A 17,418-nucleotide genomic window follows, 5' to 3' on the forward strand; every position below is an offset into this window, starting at 1 on the left:
AAAAAAAAAACCTGTTATTTAAATAGGACCTTTGTCTCACTCTACTTTTCTCATTTAATCTTTTGAAAATATTTTCTAAACTGATACGCATGCAAACCTGTGTTACGTACCGAGTCGCGTGTTTCCCCAATGTGTGTGCGTGTGTTTGAGAGGGGAAAAAAGAGAAAATGTTTGGGGGGAGCTGTTGGAGACATCCGGGCTGTGTCCCCACTCAGGTTTTATACCATGTTGTAGACCGTATTTTACCAGGATATTTTGGTCTTTAATAGACCTGTATAGCTCTGTCATTCAGTAATAGGTTACTGAACGTAATAGAAATCTTTATATAGATGTTGGAGCACATTTCTTGCCTACAGATGTTTCCTTCCAAGAGACATTTTCCTATCATAGAATCACAGGATAGTTTGGGTTGGAAGGGACCTTTAAACATCATCTCATCCAACCCCTGTCCTAAGCTAAAAACAAAAGCTACTGGAATTTTGTCATAGCACTAAACATGTATAACGGTAATGCCATTCGGGGATTTCTTTGTACGTAATACTACCCTATCTTTTTTTCTGTCTTTTAATCCTCTTGCTGGCTGTAGCCATATGACTGTAGAAGTGTAATGGGGGCGTCCACAAAAAGATATTACATTGAGCAAGTGCTTCATTGTCCTTCCTTCCATAGACACTTTCCTGGCCACCTCATTTTTGATTCCCTGTCAGCGATGACTCCTTTAGTGATGGCATCATTTGGCTGTAAAAGAAAAGGAAGAATTCAGACTTAACTAGAGTTTGGTTTCCCAAATGATCATATCTTTTTTTTTATCCCCAAAGGCCAAAATGATTACTAAGACATTTCTGTTGTCTGTGGTGTCCCCAGACGTAAAAATCAAGAAATGGAAACATCAAAGTGTTTTTAAATAAAAAATAATTTTTTTTTTTTTAAATCAATACTTTTGGAGCTATTCATGTTTCTTTAAGGCCACGTTAGGATGCAGTGACTCAGCCCCGTTTGCTGCCTGCTGCAGAGCATCCCTCGTCCTGCCGGTTCCAGAGCTGGTCCCACACGCGCCTGCGGTGCAGCCACTGGAAAAACGGAGAGCCAGGGCCAATCATTTCCACTTGGAAAAGTTCAGCCTGGTAATAAAACTGAAGTCAGTATTTCTATACTGTTTTTAATGTTTCTATAATGCGTTATTAATGGAAATGAGCTCCAGGAAGTTATTTATTAGTCTCGAGTCCCTCTTCTGCTCCAGGTTTTATGCAGAAGTTTTTGCCTCTGGGTTTTTCTCTCCCCCAGACCTTCTCTAAACCATTTCATTTGTGCTCACTGTTTGACCAAAGTCAATTTAGGGAAGCTAATGGAGTTACTTCTTTTCAGGTCAGTGATGTTTTCGCATCCTTGAGTTCCCTGCTTAATTTGCTGAGAAAATTTCCGATTCTGAAGCCAGTTTTCAGAGTTCTCCCCTTTCCACGGCACTGGCCACAGCACAGCCCTGGGACGGTGCACGGGGCTCGCCGGCGGTGGCTGGAGCTGGGATTTCTCCACTTCTCTGCTCCCATCAGATTGTGTTTACTTTGCTTTGAGGGAAGTTTAGCAGCAGGCTCCACTGTAATCCTTCCTTCCAGCTGGAGCCTTCACTTTAACGGGAAAGCAAGCAGCTCTCAGGAAAGAGTTAAGCCCAGCGAGGCTTTGGGATCCTTTGCTGGGGAGAGGGTTGCTCTTTTGTTTGTTTTGAAGCGCTGGCAGGAAAATGGGGAGGAGAAAATTACCTAAGTGATAGTGAGGTTGCCATGAACTATATAAAACTGTGAAATCAAATCGGAGAAACTCCACCTCGCAGTCTTGAACCATAAGCACAACCCCTGAAGAGAAACCCACCCCACAGCCGAGTGATCTCAAAGGCTTGAACTAAAACCAAGCTACATGAGCTCAGAGCTGCTGCAGGACTGAAAATCCAAGAGCTGTCACAGCCAGATCCAGTTTTAGTGGGAGCTGCGAGCAGGAATGCTGTTCTTGGGAAGTTTAAAAATAATGAAGTGGAGGCAGCTTTTCTGGATTGCGTTCTGTGTTGTGGAGTTGTCTGGTGAGTATTGACTGCAGAAAATACCAGGGCTACAAGCACTGAGTAGCGTGAGACTAGTGCATGGGGCAACTTCTTTACAACTTTAAAGTTATAACATCATAACTTTAATAACTTCTGAAACAGCAGCTTGGGGGGGATGCATTTTAATGAGTGTTCAGTGGAGACAGCAATTTCACACGAAGAACACTGCAGTGACATTTTACAGAACAGCACTGCATCAGGCATCCTGGCCAACACATTCACAGCGATGTGCTGCAAGCAGAAAATGCTGCTGGTTTGAAAAGGAGAGCAATCAGGATGTAAGAGCTCCCTACCATATTACAGGTAACACAAGGGGATGCAAAGCTGTAAAGTGCAGCCACAGTTCAAGCCGTTTCTCAGCCTGCATTGGTGGAAATTAGCCTTACTTTTGTTCTGTGGTAGGAACTAAACATTTTCTGAAAATCAAATGACTATCCATAAATATTAAAATCTCCTATTCCAGCTCTTCAAATATTCATCATATGAAAAAGTGAATAATAATACAGAGATTTTCTCTAGGTAGTACTTTTTAAAGAGTTATATTTTAGGGAAATATTATCATTTTTGTCCCAATCCCAACAACCATAAAGTCATAAAAAGGGACTAAAAAAAGTGAAGCAGCACTCTGTGTGCTGCCTAGCGTGCTGGGACAGGAGCCAGGAACCTGCGGGTGTCTCCTCAAAAGTAATTTTTCCTTACTCACATGAATGTGAGCGACTAGATCGATTGAAAGAATTTGCTGTATTTTGTTCTTCTGTTTCACGGTGCTCCTTTCATATTCCCTTTGCTCACCCGAGCCGTTGTGCCTGATCCTCCAGTCTATGTTAATTCTACAGGAAGAAAAAAAAACAATTTTATTTGAGACACATAACACTCAGGACTGTCTGGTTGGGCTGAAGTGAGCAGCAAGCGAGGGTGTAGGACAACAGTGTTTACCTGAAACACGAAACCTGAGTTCCTTGTAATACAAAGCAAAAGTGATGCAAAAGTGATAAAAAGCTTTGCCTTTGTAAAGACAAAGCTACCAGGCGACAGAGGATTTAATGTTGCAAAATGTCATTCCTTTTGCCGGCACAGCCAATGCTCCACATTTCTGCGGGATATTACGGTGCTTTATTAGCACTTGCTGGAGAGTAGAGGAGGTTTATTTCTGCTCAGTGTAACTGCCGTACAGAGCAGAGGAAAACTAGGGAGCCCGTCCTTGGGGCTCTGCAGGCTCTTCATCTCTTTGGGGAGCCCAAGTGAATTAAGCGAAGGTTTCAGTTACGCATCTCCCGATGGAAATCCCGATTCTGGGGCGTTTGTGCTCGGGTTGGCTCCTGGCAGCGCTGTCGAGGGTAGGATGGCCGGCCTCCACCTGCCCCCTGGGGCAGCTTCAGCTAAAGCCACGCGTTTTACAGGGGAAAAAAAACCCCGTGCCACGCTGGGCCAGGTGCCGGTCTTCTACAAATGCCACGTGTGGATGCGGTGTGGGGAGGCCGGAGGCCGGGTACCGACTAGCTGCTAACTGCAGTCTGACTCCAGAGCAACGAGCAGCCTCGTTCAGCCTCGCAGGGAGTGAATTGCATATGAAATACGCAGTTCTGGGGTCTGCCTGATCCTTTGGGGAGCTGCTGGTTTGCAATGAGTGTGGGAGAACTTTACGCTTGTCCCTGGTCCGCAGAGCAGGCTGATGGTCCGGGGCTGCTCGAGAGCCCTCCGCCTGCGCAGTGGCGTGATGCTGCGAGCGGTTCTCGGTGGTGAAATTGGGTATTGATAAACCACGTGCAGAGCTGCCCTGTGCTTGTCTCAAAACTTACATGGAAAAGAATGTATTTATTCTATTAGTACCTAATACAAACACGTTCTTCTTTCAAATATTTTTATCTTTCTGTTTTATATCTTTTTTTTATTCATCTCTGCCAAACTTGATTTTTTTAAAAAAATCTCTTTTCTTGCCATTTTAAAGCATTCTTTCTTTCCTTCGTTCCTTTTGCAAGATCTAGAAAAGCTCTAAAAATCAGGGAAGGAAAAAGGAGCTTTAAAACTCACAGCCACTTGAGTTTAATGTCCTTTAGAGGGCTGCACATCATAACTGCGCAAGCCAGGAGCAACCTCGGTCCCTGGGAAGGTGCCGGGCTCCCGAGCAGCGCCCTGCTGCTGGAGAGGCCCCGAGCCCGAGAAAACCCTTGGTCCAGCAGCTGGGGTTTGGCACGGCGGCTCGGGGGGCTCCCCGCAGCCCCCTGCCCTGTGCGCCCTGCGTGACTGCGGCCCCACACCCATATCCTGTCCGGGAGAAGGAAAAGGGGGAGGGAAGGGATTTTTTTATCAGATATTTCCAGAGGGAAGAGGGCTCCACCCGCTTGAATTCCTGCCACATGGCTGAGAGTAGTAAGACTGGAAAGGCGTGAGTAATGCAGGCTGGAGCCCTCGGAGGAGCGGCTGCGGGAAGCCTGGGCTGGCCGCAGCTTCAGAGATCCCTGCTCCCCTGGTTTCCTTACCCTCCTCTTCCGCAGCCGCTGGTACCAGCAGCACCATGGTGCCAGCTCACCTGCAGCGCTTTGCCGTAGCTCAGCCACAGCCCCTCTGGTGCACCGGCTGAGCTTGGAAAACCACTTTGTTAAACGCACAGAAGAGTTTGAGAAACTATCCTGGCACAGGCTTTCTGTGTCAGAGCACTGAAGTAGGCACCCAGTTAGCAAAAGGTTTAGCAAAAGGTTTACCAAGAGATTCGTGTATCAGCCGGTATCAGCATAGGAGGTGCAATTACCGTCTGGGAATCCCCTGTGGGTCGCACCTTCCACCTTGCAGGGATGGAGGTGCAGGGGAGAACCCCCCGTGTTTAATCTGCTGCGGGTGCAGAGTAGGGCACAAATTATGGAAACTTTTCTCCTGTTTCCTGAGCCACTGCAGAGCTTTGCCTTCTGTGGTCCTGGTTTAGTGCTCAGGGATGAGTGTTGGACCAAGTCAACTACTTTAACATTTATATTGTTGCTTTTTTTAATTTGATTTGAGCTGAGATACTTCCTAAGCCCCATTATTTTTTAATATCTTTAAAAATCAGAGGCATTTGCTTTTTAAAAGCTAGATAGGTAAATACAGTCGTTACTGTGAAGTACAGTTTTCTTTCACACATTTGCATGCTTTTGCTCCTGCATGTGCTAGCCCTACCAGGTGAAGATTTCTCCGAGGTTAACAAATGGCTTGGCTTAAACTCTCAAACCCTTAATCCTAACAAATTGACAAAGTTTAGCAAAGCTAGTAAAAATGTATGGTGCAATAAATGACCCACTTTAGCTGAGCACCATGTGGATTATCCAGCTTACATCTGGATCATTTATCTCTTGAGTCCTAAGGTTTCACAAAACTTAGCCATGTTTTCTATAAAAGTGCCTGCAATACACTACAATAAAGGGAAGAAAAAGAAATACTATGTGACAAGTCTTCTCACAAATTACACTGAGCAGTGATCCAGGCTTCAATTTATGATATTCAGTGGTGAAAAGACTTTGATTAGAAATACCTCTGGTGCTTTACAAACATCTGGAATAGTTCAAAGGTGCTTGGGTGGTTGTGGCACTTGGGGAGGTCAAGTCCAGGCGCTACATTGTCCTAGTGATGTAAAGTTTCCTGCTAATGTCCATGCAAACACAAGGCTGTATGCAAAGCGTGGATTTAACTTTGTGCTACTCATTATTCTGGGCATGCAGTCATGCCTCCTGCTTTTGATTTGTAAAATTCATCAGAAAAACTTGGTGATTTAACCAGTTGGAACTGAACTGTCTTGGAGGGAGAAAAAACTTCTCCCTTAAATAAAAGCCTTTCCAGAACCTAAATCCCAGCTCCAGACACCTGCACCGAGCCCTCGGCAGGGCCCCCACCTCCCCCCCGGTGCTCCCACACCCAGAGCAGCTGCAGCCGGGCCAGGACGGGCCAGGACGGGACGGGACAGGACGGGATGGGACGGGATGGATGCACCAGCGTGGGTGGCCCTGTGGGGCCGAGCTGGGGTGCACTCCCCGCTCAGCACCCTCCGGTGCGACCACCCACCGGCTGCAGGAACAGCCGAGCAGCTCATCCTGCTGTCACCCGTTGCCAAAATGAACTGCGGCGATCTCGGTCTTTGCTTTTCATAAACCGTCCGGGTTCTCTGGACCTGACCCAGCAAAGTGTGAACACCCCAACTCGGAAAAATTCCTGCCAGGACAGTACCGCAGTGCACGACACATAAATGCATGTTTAACCGGCAGCGGATGCATCGAGCCCGGCCGCTGCCCTGACGCTGGTGCTGGGCAGCCGATCAGGACCTGTCAGTGCTGCTCCATCTGGAAGGGTTGTTTGGATGAAGTAATTCTTCTTGGAGCTCGGGCTCCCCGGGCAGAAATACAAATGAAACAATGTATTTTGTATGATTTTCTCTTTAGTGCCTGGATAAGAATCTTAAACTGCAACAGCCCTGGCGTAGAGACCGAAGCTGTTTGTAAAAAGTGGAACTAGATCTTAAGAATAGAAAAGGTTAAGAAATGGGAAGAAATGCATTTTCACTGACTCATATAGTTCATTTCAGAAGGAAAAGCTGGAAGTGTCATCTTTGTAACGTACCAGGAAGCAATATATAAACTTTAAGTTAGAACAGCAAACCATTCTCCAAACATTGTTTTACCTCCAAAGATGTTTTTGCTCATGAGTCAGAGCTGATCCCAAGCCAATGGGAATGTTTCTATTTACTTTGAGATTGTGCCTGCAACTGCAAATCCAACTTATTTTTCCTGAGGCACACAAATGAGCTCTTCCAAGGCCCGAGTATTTCCTCCAAGGATTATAAACCCAAACTACTATGAAATCCAGCTTTGTGCAGAGCTTTGTGCATCCCTCGGTAAGCCCGAGGATCGGGCAGGATGAGGGCAGAAACGAGCCTGTCCTCCTCCAGCCCTGTCCCAGGAGCCCTGGAGCCTCTGCAAGGGCTGCATCAAAATTTGGTACTCGCCCAGCTGAAATGCTTAGTCTCTGAGCTTCTCCCATATGAGCTCTAAGGCAGCCTGCCATTTTGGGGCAAGAAGAAAGCAAATTTGTGAAAGCAGCTAACGCCTCCCCGCCCTGCTCGCGGGGACCCTCGGGGGCAGGCAGGGGCTCGGGGCTGGGGCGGGGGGGGGGCGGCAGCCCCTAACACCTTCCTCTGACCCCAGGCAAAGCTTCTGGGAGCCCAACAGGCACCCCCACACCCACGGCCCCAGCCACGGAAACGAAAGGCACCAGCAGCACGGCAGCCACCAGAGCCCCCGAAGTCCCCAGCAGTGCCAAGCCAACACCAGAGACGTCCGGTAATCGCTCCTCTCGCTCCCCCCGTGATTCCGGGTAGCACTTGCATTAATAATCAGATTTATTAAGTGCACAGGCTTGCCCTAAGAAACCACATAGTCAGTGCATGGGTTGTGCTCTCAAAAAAGAGCCTGATAGTATGGTCAAAAGCTTTAATCCTGTCCAAAAAATCCCACCTGGGGCAACCTAACACTGCTGTCTTCAGGACGGGCAGCTTAGACCCATCCTTTTCAAAACAGCCAAGAGATGATGGGACAAAATGCTCATTATTCTTTTATCTCAACATACCTATTCTTTGCTCAGCAAACGGCACCTGTAAAAGGTCTGCCAGCCTTTATGGTGAGCTCTGAAGGGCTATGAAGCAGGGACCCTTGCACAGATGTACGGTGCCCTTCTTTTATGCTGTTTGAAATCAGTACATCTTTTTGAAGAGTCTGGGTCAAGGGGGAGGTGAGGGCGATGCAGGGGAGGTCGGGCAATGGCATCCTTGCTGTGGTGCAGCGTATGCCCAGGAAATTAGCCCATTGTAAACAGATTATGAAGCGCATGTAACAATTAGGTAACTGAAGCAAGTCTAATGCACGTTTCTTATACAGCCAATAACACATTCTGGTACTGCTGGCTATGACAAATCAATATTGTACTTCAGTCATCGCAATGCCACGCATTGATTTTAGAGGACTTAAGCTTTCTTATGTGTCCCTTTCATTGCATTTCTTCAAAACCGAAGCTGCAGCCGAGTCCCTGGCATCCAGCCCCACCTCCCCGGGGCTCAGCAGCGAGCAGACGAGCCCGCAGCCCAGCCGAGCCCCCACGCAGCCGCCGGACACCCCCTTGGAGCCAGACCACATGAGCCGAGGGGTCCCCACAACCGAGAGCCCAGCGACTCGACCCAGCACGACGGCAGACACCCCAGGGTCCACGCCAGCTCTGACGAGCTCTCCTGCCACCTCGGGGCATCCTCGCGTCACGGCTGCCACCACGCCACTGCACACAGGCAGGGACAGCCCGAAGGTGAGGATGCGGCTGGGCACTGCGGGCTGTGGGACCGCGAGGAGGCTGAACTTCTCTCAGAACCTCCTGACAGTTCACTGACACCACCACTGTGTTTTTTCTCTTCCAGCCCATCACGTGCCACAATGTCAAAGAAGTGAGTGACACTGGAGCCATCTGCTTGCAGCTCAACGAGTCCAACACTTGCGTGAGTTGCAGCCCCGGGTGTCCACGTGTCTCCCGGGGGGGGGACATGCAGGAGGAGGGGGGCTGCAAGCAAACAGCCAAGGGCAGGTTCCTGCAGCGCTCTCAGGCTTGCAGCGATGGGGTCACCCACCGTACCTGGGGGTTCGGTTTGGGGTGGGGAGCTCACACCATTATCCCTGGGGCAGAGCATTTGAGCTGTGCCAAACTGACGGAGGTGGGGATGATCACAGCAGTCCCAGGAGGATCCCAAAGGGATGATCACAGCAGTCCCAGGAGGATCCCAAAGGGATGATCACAGCAGTCCCAGGGGAAATGCAACCTCTTGGTTGTGTAAAACCTCCTTTTTCATGATTAAGCTCTGGGGTCAGGTTAGCTTCTGAAGTATCTCCCACCATGTTTAACGGGAAATTGCCTTTGTTCTTCTTCTTCCTCTTCCCTGTTGGGAAGGTGAGCACCTTTTTTTGTCCTGCCGACTGCCCTAGGAAAGAAAACAGGGCATGTGAAGGAGCACGGGTGGCAGATCAGTGTCCCCATCTGCACCGACTCCTAAGGGAAGCCCAGGCTCTCTGTAACTGCCCTTGGCCTTGCGCACCAAAAATGAAGCATTTATAAAAGCAGAAGAGGGTCTGGCTGAGCTACTGTTGTGGGTGGGAGGAAAGAAACCTTTCACACAGGAGGTACAACCTGCAACAGAGGCCAGATGGTGCTGGATCTTGTGGGACAGCAGGTTCGGCAATGCCCAGGGTATAAAATGACAATGATTCATTTTACTTCTGCTGGTCAGCCACACTGCCACCACTTAGGACGAGTGAATTCTTACTTGGCTTTTCTCTGCAAATTGGCGATTAAATGGCATTTAGAGTTGCTCCTGTTTACAGGGACTGCACTTTAGCAAGAATTCACATGGAAACTCCTCCGGGAGCGAGTGATTCTGATCACAGATGCCATCTAGTGGGCAACGGCAGCTCCTGGGCACAGGGCTCGTGCACATTATGCACGCATTACATACCTGCACACACCTAAATGGATGCATATATAACATTCAGAATATCCTACGGAGTTGTATCTAATTGCACATACTCTTAACCCTCCCTCCATGTGAAACGCGTCAAACTGCCCCACTTCCAACCGTGTTTTTCTGGGAGCTCTCACCCCGCAGCAGACCTCTCCCATGCTTCCACCTCAACTAAGTGGGAAAAACCAGCTCAGGCTCAGCAGCCGCTGAACCTGGGAAGCAGATAAGAGCATCTGCGAGGAGAGCAGATAGGAGGGACCGTGCCGTGTCTCACTTTCCTGCTGGCCTTTCCCAAAGCAAATGAGCAATAAGCTGGCACCCAGTGCTGCTAATTGCAAAGGGAAATTCTGACACTCCGATGAGTTCTTTCCACAGCAGAGAAAGGAAAATACACACTTGGGTCTCTTGTTCCATCTTGGCCTTTCTCACCCCAAGCCAAGCTCTATAGAAACAGCTGAAAATGATTTGTTTGTTATTCTCCCATGGATAAGTCTCTGCATTTTTGTACGCTAAGAGGATGTGGCGATCCGAGCACAATACTGAGAGGAAGGTACTGAGCTGCCCGGCTCTGCACAACACTGCAAGACAAGAGGGGTTTTCTCCTCTTTCACAGCCCCACGTTGGTGGGTAACCCCTGGGGAGTGAGTGGAGGGTAGGGGCAGGATGGGGGGATTCAGCTGGAGCCGGTCTCTCTCTCTCGGGAGTGGGCATGGCCACAGTTCAGATGATGTCCCCAGCTGGGAGGATGTTAGGGAAGCTGATAACGTCTTTTAGCAACTGTGGGTTCTGTCTTCAAGCCTGACTGTGGCTGAAAATAGACCCGAGGAGAAAGCTTATCCTGTCTGATACAGAAATTGGCCCACAGAAGGGAAAGGCTGCAGCTCCTCACTCCTCTTCCTCTTCCACCCAAGAGTTGGTTCAGCTCTAAAATGTGAGAAATTTGTATTTTTTTGCCTAGCCTTTGATCAGCAACCTAGCAAAAACATTGAAGACATTTCCTAAACAGGAAGGCTCAATGCTTCTTTGTTATTTCCCTCCTTTCCCAGCCGCTGCCTGGGACTCTGAAACAATAGGGCTCTTCAGGCAGCTGTTTCAGTCCAAATATTGGAGGGACTTGCCATGCAATTCAGATCCTAAATTTAGCTTTGTTTAAATGCCATTTGCAAGAATTGCTAATAATATCTTCATTTAATTTAATCTCATTAAGTTAAGAAACAAGAAATAAGCATCTCCATTTTCTAGGTGTTGGTATTGGGGCTCAAAGCAGTGGTGAAGTGGGAGGTGAAGGTCTGACACCCAGCCCAGTGCTGTTTGTCACTTGTTGTCGCTTCTGCTCAGCTTTGCACAGCACAGATAAGCCACCAAAACAGAAAGGGTGAATGCACAACATCATTACCCAGAGAAGGTGCATCTTCAGCATAGCTGAGATGGAGAATTAGTCGGTTTGGTTGGTTCAATGGCTGTTTGTTTGAAAATTTTGCAGAAACATTTTTTAGAGATGAAGGGATCGGACTTATGGAGTGCAGTATGTGAACAGAGCACCCACCGCGTTCCCTTCCCCTGCCAGATTAAACTCGCTAAATCCGAGGTGGACCATGACTGTATGCTGCTCATCCTCGTCGGTGAGAGAGGTCAGTTGAGCTAATTCCTTTGGCTGTCGTTGATACCACTGGGTAATTAGCTCGATGTGGGCAATGGGAGAGGGGACTGTTTGTGGGGAGAGGCTGTGGAACACAAAGCCTCAGTTGCAGCCTGGGAGGAGACTTCTCTCTGCAACTACTGCTCTTCCTTCTGGGGTCTTGCTAGATCCATGGAGCCATGGTGTTGCCTCCGGAGCAGCGAAGGGGCTCACGGCTCCTCCATGTTCAGCAATGGCCAGGCTCTTCAATGCTGGCATTAGCTGCGGCGTGACCCTCTATGTAATGTGCCTTTCCTGTTTTAAACCCTGCAGATCCTGCTACAGATATGCTCCAGGAGTCTCACTGGGAAAAGGTAAATTCCTTGAGCAAATTCAGCTGAGAAAAATGGATGGCCTGAGTGGCTGGAGAAAGGAGATTTTTAGATGGTCAGCTGAGGCTGGGGCAGACGGCTGAGACCTGAACCTGCCTCCATCCCAGAGGTGCTCGCTGAGCGTTGGCACATGAGATGGTTGGAGCCAACCACCAGACATGCAGTGAGGCAGTGGTGCACCGTAAGAGCACTAATACAACCACTGAAGGCAGAAATGCTTGAAATAGTTACTGTAAAATTTGGTAGTATTTTCTTAAAAAAGGCCTAGATCCCAACAATAACTCTTAGGATGTAATTGGCACTCTGCTTCTTCAAAGTACCATGCTGACATTAATTAATTCCTCCTCTCAACACTCCAGTGAGGCTGCCATCGGCTTGTAAAGCTGAGCTCCAGGTGCCTATATAAATGGCAGCCAACAGAGCTGCAACAGCAGTGCACAGAGATATTTCAGCCGTGCAGATGCATGCTCCACATCTCAGGGCCTGAGGGCTCTTGTCCAAGGGAGAAAATTTCCCTGTGCCACAGAAGATACTAGGATGGAAATGAGACCATGAGGATGTGAGAGCTCACAGGGAAAGTGCAAAGCTCAGGAGCTCGGGTAGCAAAGCTTTGTTTACATGAAGTTCAACAAGGAGGTGAAGAGCAGCATTGTTTCAAGCTGCAGACGCACATGTTTCCTGTTTGTCAGACTCCCGACTCTCTTTGGTGTTTTTTCCAGTTTGGAATAAAATCCCTTAAACGGGGGAGCGTGAGGAACCACCAGGACTTTTCTCAGAAGACCCTGATCGCCTTGGTCACATCTGGACTCATGCTGGCATTCCTGGGCTTGGCTGGATATTTCCTGATGAAGCGGCGGAGCTGGAGCCCCGCGGGGGAGAGGCTGGTTAGTGCTTATAGATGGCAGAACAGCCGGTAGAGAGGAGCCCGGCGGCGCAGGCAGTGCCGGAGCGGTGCGGGGGTGCCTGGGTGGGAGAGGAAGGGGCTGCTCCGTACCCTGCGGCTCGGTACCCTCAGCCTGTGTGTGTGTGTCCCCAGGTCGACGGGACGGCTCGGCCGGCACGCAGGGCGTTGTGACCCAGGGCTGGGTCAGCCTGGGCAAGGCGAAGGGCAGGAGCTGGGAGGCCAGACCGTAAGGGGTGAAGGGAAACCTCTCTTGCCTTCTAAAATTAACTCTTAGCTGATTGCTCCTGTGGGAAAACTGCCCCTTTTTCACTTGTACTTCTAGGTCTAACACTTATTTTTGCTCAGCAGTAAGAACTCATCCAGCAAGACCCCTCCAGAGACACCGAAACCTTATCAATTTGTCATTAAAAGTGACACACTTTAACTTTCCATTCGCTGCATTTGAGTTATATGTCTGTCTTGTAACGATGCTGTAATAAAGGCTATTTCTCCCCTCACTTAACAAGCGATGGTAATAAAATAATATCAAGAAAGAAAGAGAAAGAAATTTCCTATTTCCATTTTCCCCTTTCCAGGCAGGCTGACCGCTGAGCAGTGACTTTCGGGAACGTGAGCCCTCTGTAAAGTGAGGACGGGCCATGCTTTTCCCCCATCGCTGCTCGTGGGCACATGAACAGTTGTGTCCTGGGAAGCCTTTAGGTTATTTCATTGCCAGAAAGGATGCTCTCAAAACATGCACATGGGAAGTCAAATGCATGTGTCAGAGGCAGGGACATGGCAGCTTGGGCTCTCGAGCCCGCTGCCTCTGGGTACCGTCTCCTGGATGCTGGCAGCAAGTGAAAGGCAATGTAAATGCGTGGCAGTGTCTAGGTGAGATGTGTCCAGCGCACCCATCTCACTGCCACGGACAAGGGTGTCAGCAAAGGGGCCGAGCGAAACGACGGGGCGGGCGGGAAGCTCGGCAGCCTGCCGTGCGTGCTGGATGCCGCTGAGCAAACAAGGAGCGGGGCTGTCTGCCACCAGCTGGCAATCGCCACCCGCAGCCCAGGACCACCAGCGCCCGTTGCATTGCTGTCAGACCTGCCACGGTCTGACACAATGGGGAGTTATCGTGGTGGGGGACGGAGGCAGCTCTGCTATTGCTCTGGATCCTCCCGAGGCATCTGCTCCTTGTAGCAATAGCTTGTCTTTGCATTTGCTGGAGTGCAGTCCTGCGCTTCTGCTAGCACCTTGCTGCAAGCTGTATATCTATTTAGAGGCTGAAAGAAAGAAGGGCGGGGGAAAGAAAAAGAGGCAATTTCCATAGCTTTCATTCAATGGTGCTTCTTACCTGGCCAAAGTGGAAAGCAGAGGTGTTCTGCCACGGGGTAGCTTTGCAAACCCAAGGCAGGGTCAGCTCCAAAACCCGGTTATGAGAAAACAACAAAACCTGACGGCTTCTCTTTTCAGGTCCAGGAGAAAAAAATGCAGTTCCTGGCTGGTTTTCCTGCTTCGTCTTGCCACGGCATGGTTCAGGCCCCCTGTTCCCCTTCTTGTCAGCGAGAGCAGGTTCCCATGCCTGCAGTTGTTTGTACCTCTTGTCCAGGAAGCGCAGGCAGCCAGCCAAGCCGCTGCCTGCAATCAAAGCCAGTTGCTGTCAGCCCTTTCCCTTTCCTAACTCTGCCTTTGTTATTTATGTACCTGTTTAGGCTGAAGACCCATATTACACGGAAAACGGTAGCCAGGGAAACACGATGTTGATGATACCCTCCCAAGAGCAACCTGAGCTGCAGGAGAAGCCAAACCTCAACGGTGGGACTCAGGAGAACGGGACTGGCCAAGCGTCCTCCAAAAACGGCCACTCAGCCAGGCAGCACAGTCCCGCCGACACTGAAATGTGAACCGGGCAGAGAAGTGCATCTTTAAAGCGAACTGAGAGGGGAGCAGAGAGAGAAGGGAGGGCAAGAGTTTTCTATGGACAGTTGGGGAATTGCAGACCTTTTTTTTTATTATTATTTCTGTGAAGAACTTCAAAATCAGCCTAAAGCACATTAAGCGCCAGAGCTGCCAAAGACCTGCTTCGCTGCCTCCTCCTACTTCTCCTGTTGACCACACAAGACACTTTTTCGCAGCTGTTCTCTGCTTTTGTTGTTAGAAGAACATAATGAGAAACGCAAGTGCCCTTAGCCCTGAACAGCTTTTAAGCAGAGGCAGACTGAAGCTACAGAAGCCTTGAGCCAGACTCCAAACAGCCAAAATTTTGTGTTAGGCTGATTAAAATAGTTACATTGGAACTTCAGTGACAAAAACCTCTCAGGTTTCAGATAATTTTGGTTAACAGAGTTGTTTTTTATCTCATCTTTATGTTTAAGTGCAGGATTTCTTCCTCTTTTGAGAACATCAGGCATTTAATCCCCCTTCTTGTGCTTTATGTCTTCTTTAGTATTTCCTACTCCAGCAGAATTTGCTGAAGCTCTGTGTAAAACTTTCCATGTGGAATTGAAGGTTTAAATGTGAATAGACCTCAAACTTGTTTCTTTTTTAATCCTACCAGTACGCAGGTTGTTGTTTCAGAGTAAAATCTTCCCTGGTCTCTTCATGTCAGGGACTGGAGACGGCGTTTGACAAGGCAGAGCCAGCAATCAATCACTCGGGTGAGATGGAGAACATCTGACAGGGCCGTGGATGGCTCTGCGCATGCCTGGGGCTGGCAGTCCCATCACCCTCCCTCCCGACACGCGGGGGGCAGTGCCAAGGGTAAGACTTCGGGAATGAAAGATGCCAAAGGGCTCCCCCTGGGACAAGCGCTAGACAGAAACCTGGCTCCGTGGCAGGTGTTTCTCCCTCTGCATCAGCAGTGGGTCCATGAACAAAAAGAAGTATTTTTGCTTTGGTAAGTGAAGGCCAACACCAAAATCCCAGCAGCAGGAGCTGGTCCTACCTAGCTCTGCACTGATCCCGCTCCCGAGGCAAGCGGTGCTGCAAGCCGCATCACCGAGGTTGAGCTACGTGCAGCTCGGTGAGAGCCAGGGACCAGGGGCAGGTCTGAGCTCAGTCCCGAGCACGTGCAGCTCGTCTGTAGGGAGCCAAAGGTGTTGTCGTGCAAGCCCAGGGTTGATGGTGCAAGACCACGAGAGGCTGCAGTTCAGACCAGGATCTCTGCTGGCACCAGCAGCAACTGCCATATCCAAAGTAAGGACAAAAATGGCCCTTAAAGCTGATCTACCCTCTCGACAGTGAATTTATCGCAACCTCTTCTCAGTGCTGAACACCTGAGAAGAAGGCTTTTTTTTTGGTACAGTGCTTAAAGGAATGACAGTGACGTCTGTCATTATCTGGGGCTGTTTGCATGGGTGCAAGAGTCATTTAAACATGGTTTAAAATGTTTCAGGTTTTGTTTGTTTTGGTGTGAATTGCTTCTCCCAAATCTCATTGCAAATAATCCCAGTTGAAAAAAAATCGGGTATTAAAAATCAGCTTCTCCATTGTGTCCTTGGAACAACAGCGTGTTTATCCCACCGGGATGCGTGGCTCTGGCTGTGCCGTGTGCCAGCACAATGAGAAGACAACGCCTCGCGGAGAGGTTGTTTCCCAGCAGAAACACTATGACTAAAGCCTGTGGCTTGTTCTGTGCACAGTTTCCCTGTCTTTCAACAAACACGTTTGCAGGACAAGTGACGTACATCACTTTATTAAACCTCGTTTGTTTGATTTTCTGATGTTTAAGATGCCCAGCTAATTCCTGGATAAATAAAAGAGACTCCAGTCTCATGGAGTGATCTGCAGGGCTGGGGTCTGACCTGACACTGGGGGGGGTGGGGGGGTGCGCACGCGCGCGCGTGTGTGGGTGTGTATGAAGATGAACATGAAGGCTTCCTCACTCTGCACTGTGCAATATCCAGCAATGGTTCCTGCCTCAAAGAATTTGCAGGGCGATGCACGGCAGTCCTTTAGCGCCTGTTCTTGCGGAGATGCTCGAGCTCCACTGAAAGCAGGAGGTTTGGGGCTGGGTATCTTTGCTGGCCCGGCCCCCTCCTCTCTGGGATGTCCGACCCTCCCTAGTGCTCGTTTCCTAGGCATGGGCTCACGGACAGAGGCACACCAGGTACTTCTTGGGGGGTACGGAATACGGCTAGAAACCACTGCTGCCAGTTTTGTTGTAGTTTGGGGTGCTCTGACCTCCACAGCCTGGCTGCAAGGGGAACAGACGCAGGAAAATGAATTTACTTTCTCTCCCGGGAGCCCCGGCTGCTGCAGAGCGGAGGGGAAGCTCTCCCGGAGGCTTGATTTGCACTGCGGGTAGGATAGGGAGCTGAGGTTGGCTCTTTTTTTTTGGCAATTGTTTATCTAATCAGCACTACTGTATAGAAAGTAGGAGATCTAATCAAACGTCAGGTGCATTTTTCACAGCTCAGGGTATGTCCTACAGCCAAGCAGAGACAATAAAGTTACAGTCAATTGCTTTGGCAAAACAAAAGCTTTCTCTAAAACATCCAGATTGAGGGAAATGCCGAGAGCGGCGGTGGCTGAGCGGGGACGGTCCCGAGCCAGCGGAAAAGGCTGCGCTTCCAGCTCAGGAAGTTTTTTGCCTGTGTGTAAACACAGGCAGGCTCAGCTCTGGCCCTGCCGAAAAGGTTATTATTATTATTCCTTCCTTATCAAACCCCTTGCATTCCTTCCTTGCCGGTCCCACCGCCTGCCGGGCAACCTCCTCCTCTCACCATCCCGCACTGCCTGCGGACTCGCAGCTGCTTTTGGGCCACTTTTGGGGGGCTAAATCCATCTCGGCTTCCCATAAACATGGTTCAAGGTTGATGCAAGGGCTCTTGCCTGGTTCATGATCTTATGTCCTGCTCGTATACAGGGCATATATAGTCTGTTTAGCTGATGTGGATCCTTATATCGGTGTGAAATGCCCTG

At 49.4% G+C, this 17,418-nt stretch overlaps 1 protein-coding gene across 4 annotated transcripts; it reads left to right on the forward strand.

The window, feature by feature from the left end:
- The first annotated feature begins 1,835 nt into the window (after positions 1–1,835).
- Positions 1,836–16,224, forward strand: CD34 (CD34 molecule). 4 transcript variants are annotated; one of them, XR_012997006.1, is made up of 9 exons: positions 1,836–2,071; positions 7,258–7,392; positions 8,121–8,404; positions 8,514–8,591; positions 11,089–11,236; positions 11,557–11,597; positions 12,335–12,499; positions 12,652–12,752; positions 12,868–12,948. XR_012997006.1 is itself a non-coding variant. In XM_076358055.1 (8 exons), the coding sequence occupies exons 1-8, from the start codon at positions 1,993–1,995 to the stop codon at positions 14,397–14,399; spliced, it is 1,122 nt and encodes a 373-aa protein (XP_076214170.1). In that variant the 5' UTR covers positions 1,836–1,992; the 3' UTR covers positions 14,400–16,224. The 4 variants fall into 4 exon arrangements, 3 of the variants coding, with proteins under 3 accessions (XP_076214170.1, XP_076214172.1, XP_076214173.1); XM_076358055.1 differs by lacking the exons at positions 12,652–12,752; positions 12,868–12,948 and adding an exon at positions 14,208–16,224; XM_076358057.1 differs by lacking the exon at positions 12,652–12,752 and having other exon boundaries at positions 12,865–12,948.
- The last annotated feature ends 1,194 nt before the right edge of the window (positions 16,225–17,418 follow it).

Source organism: Aptenodytes patagonicus, chromosome 22 (genome assembly GCF_965638725.1).
Source record: "Aptenodytes patagonicus chromosome 22, bAptPat1.pri.cur, whole genome shotgun sequence".
Taxonomy (NCBI): domain Eukaryota; kingdom Metazoa; phylum Chordata; class Aves; order Sphenisciformes; family Spheniscidae; genus Aptenodytes; species Aptenodytes patagonicus.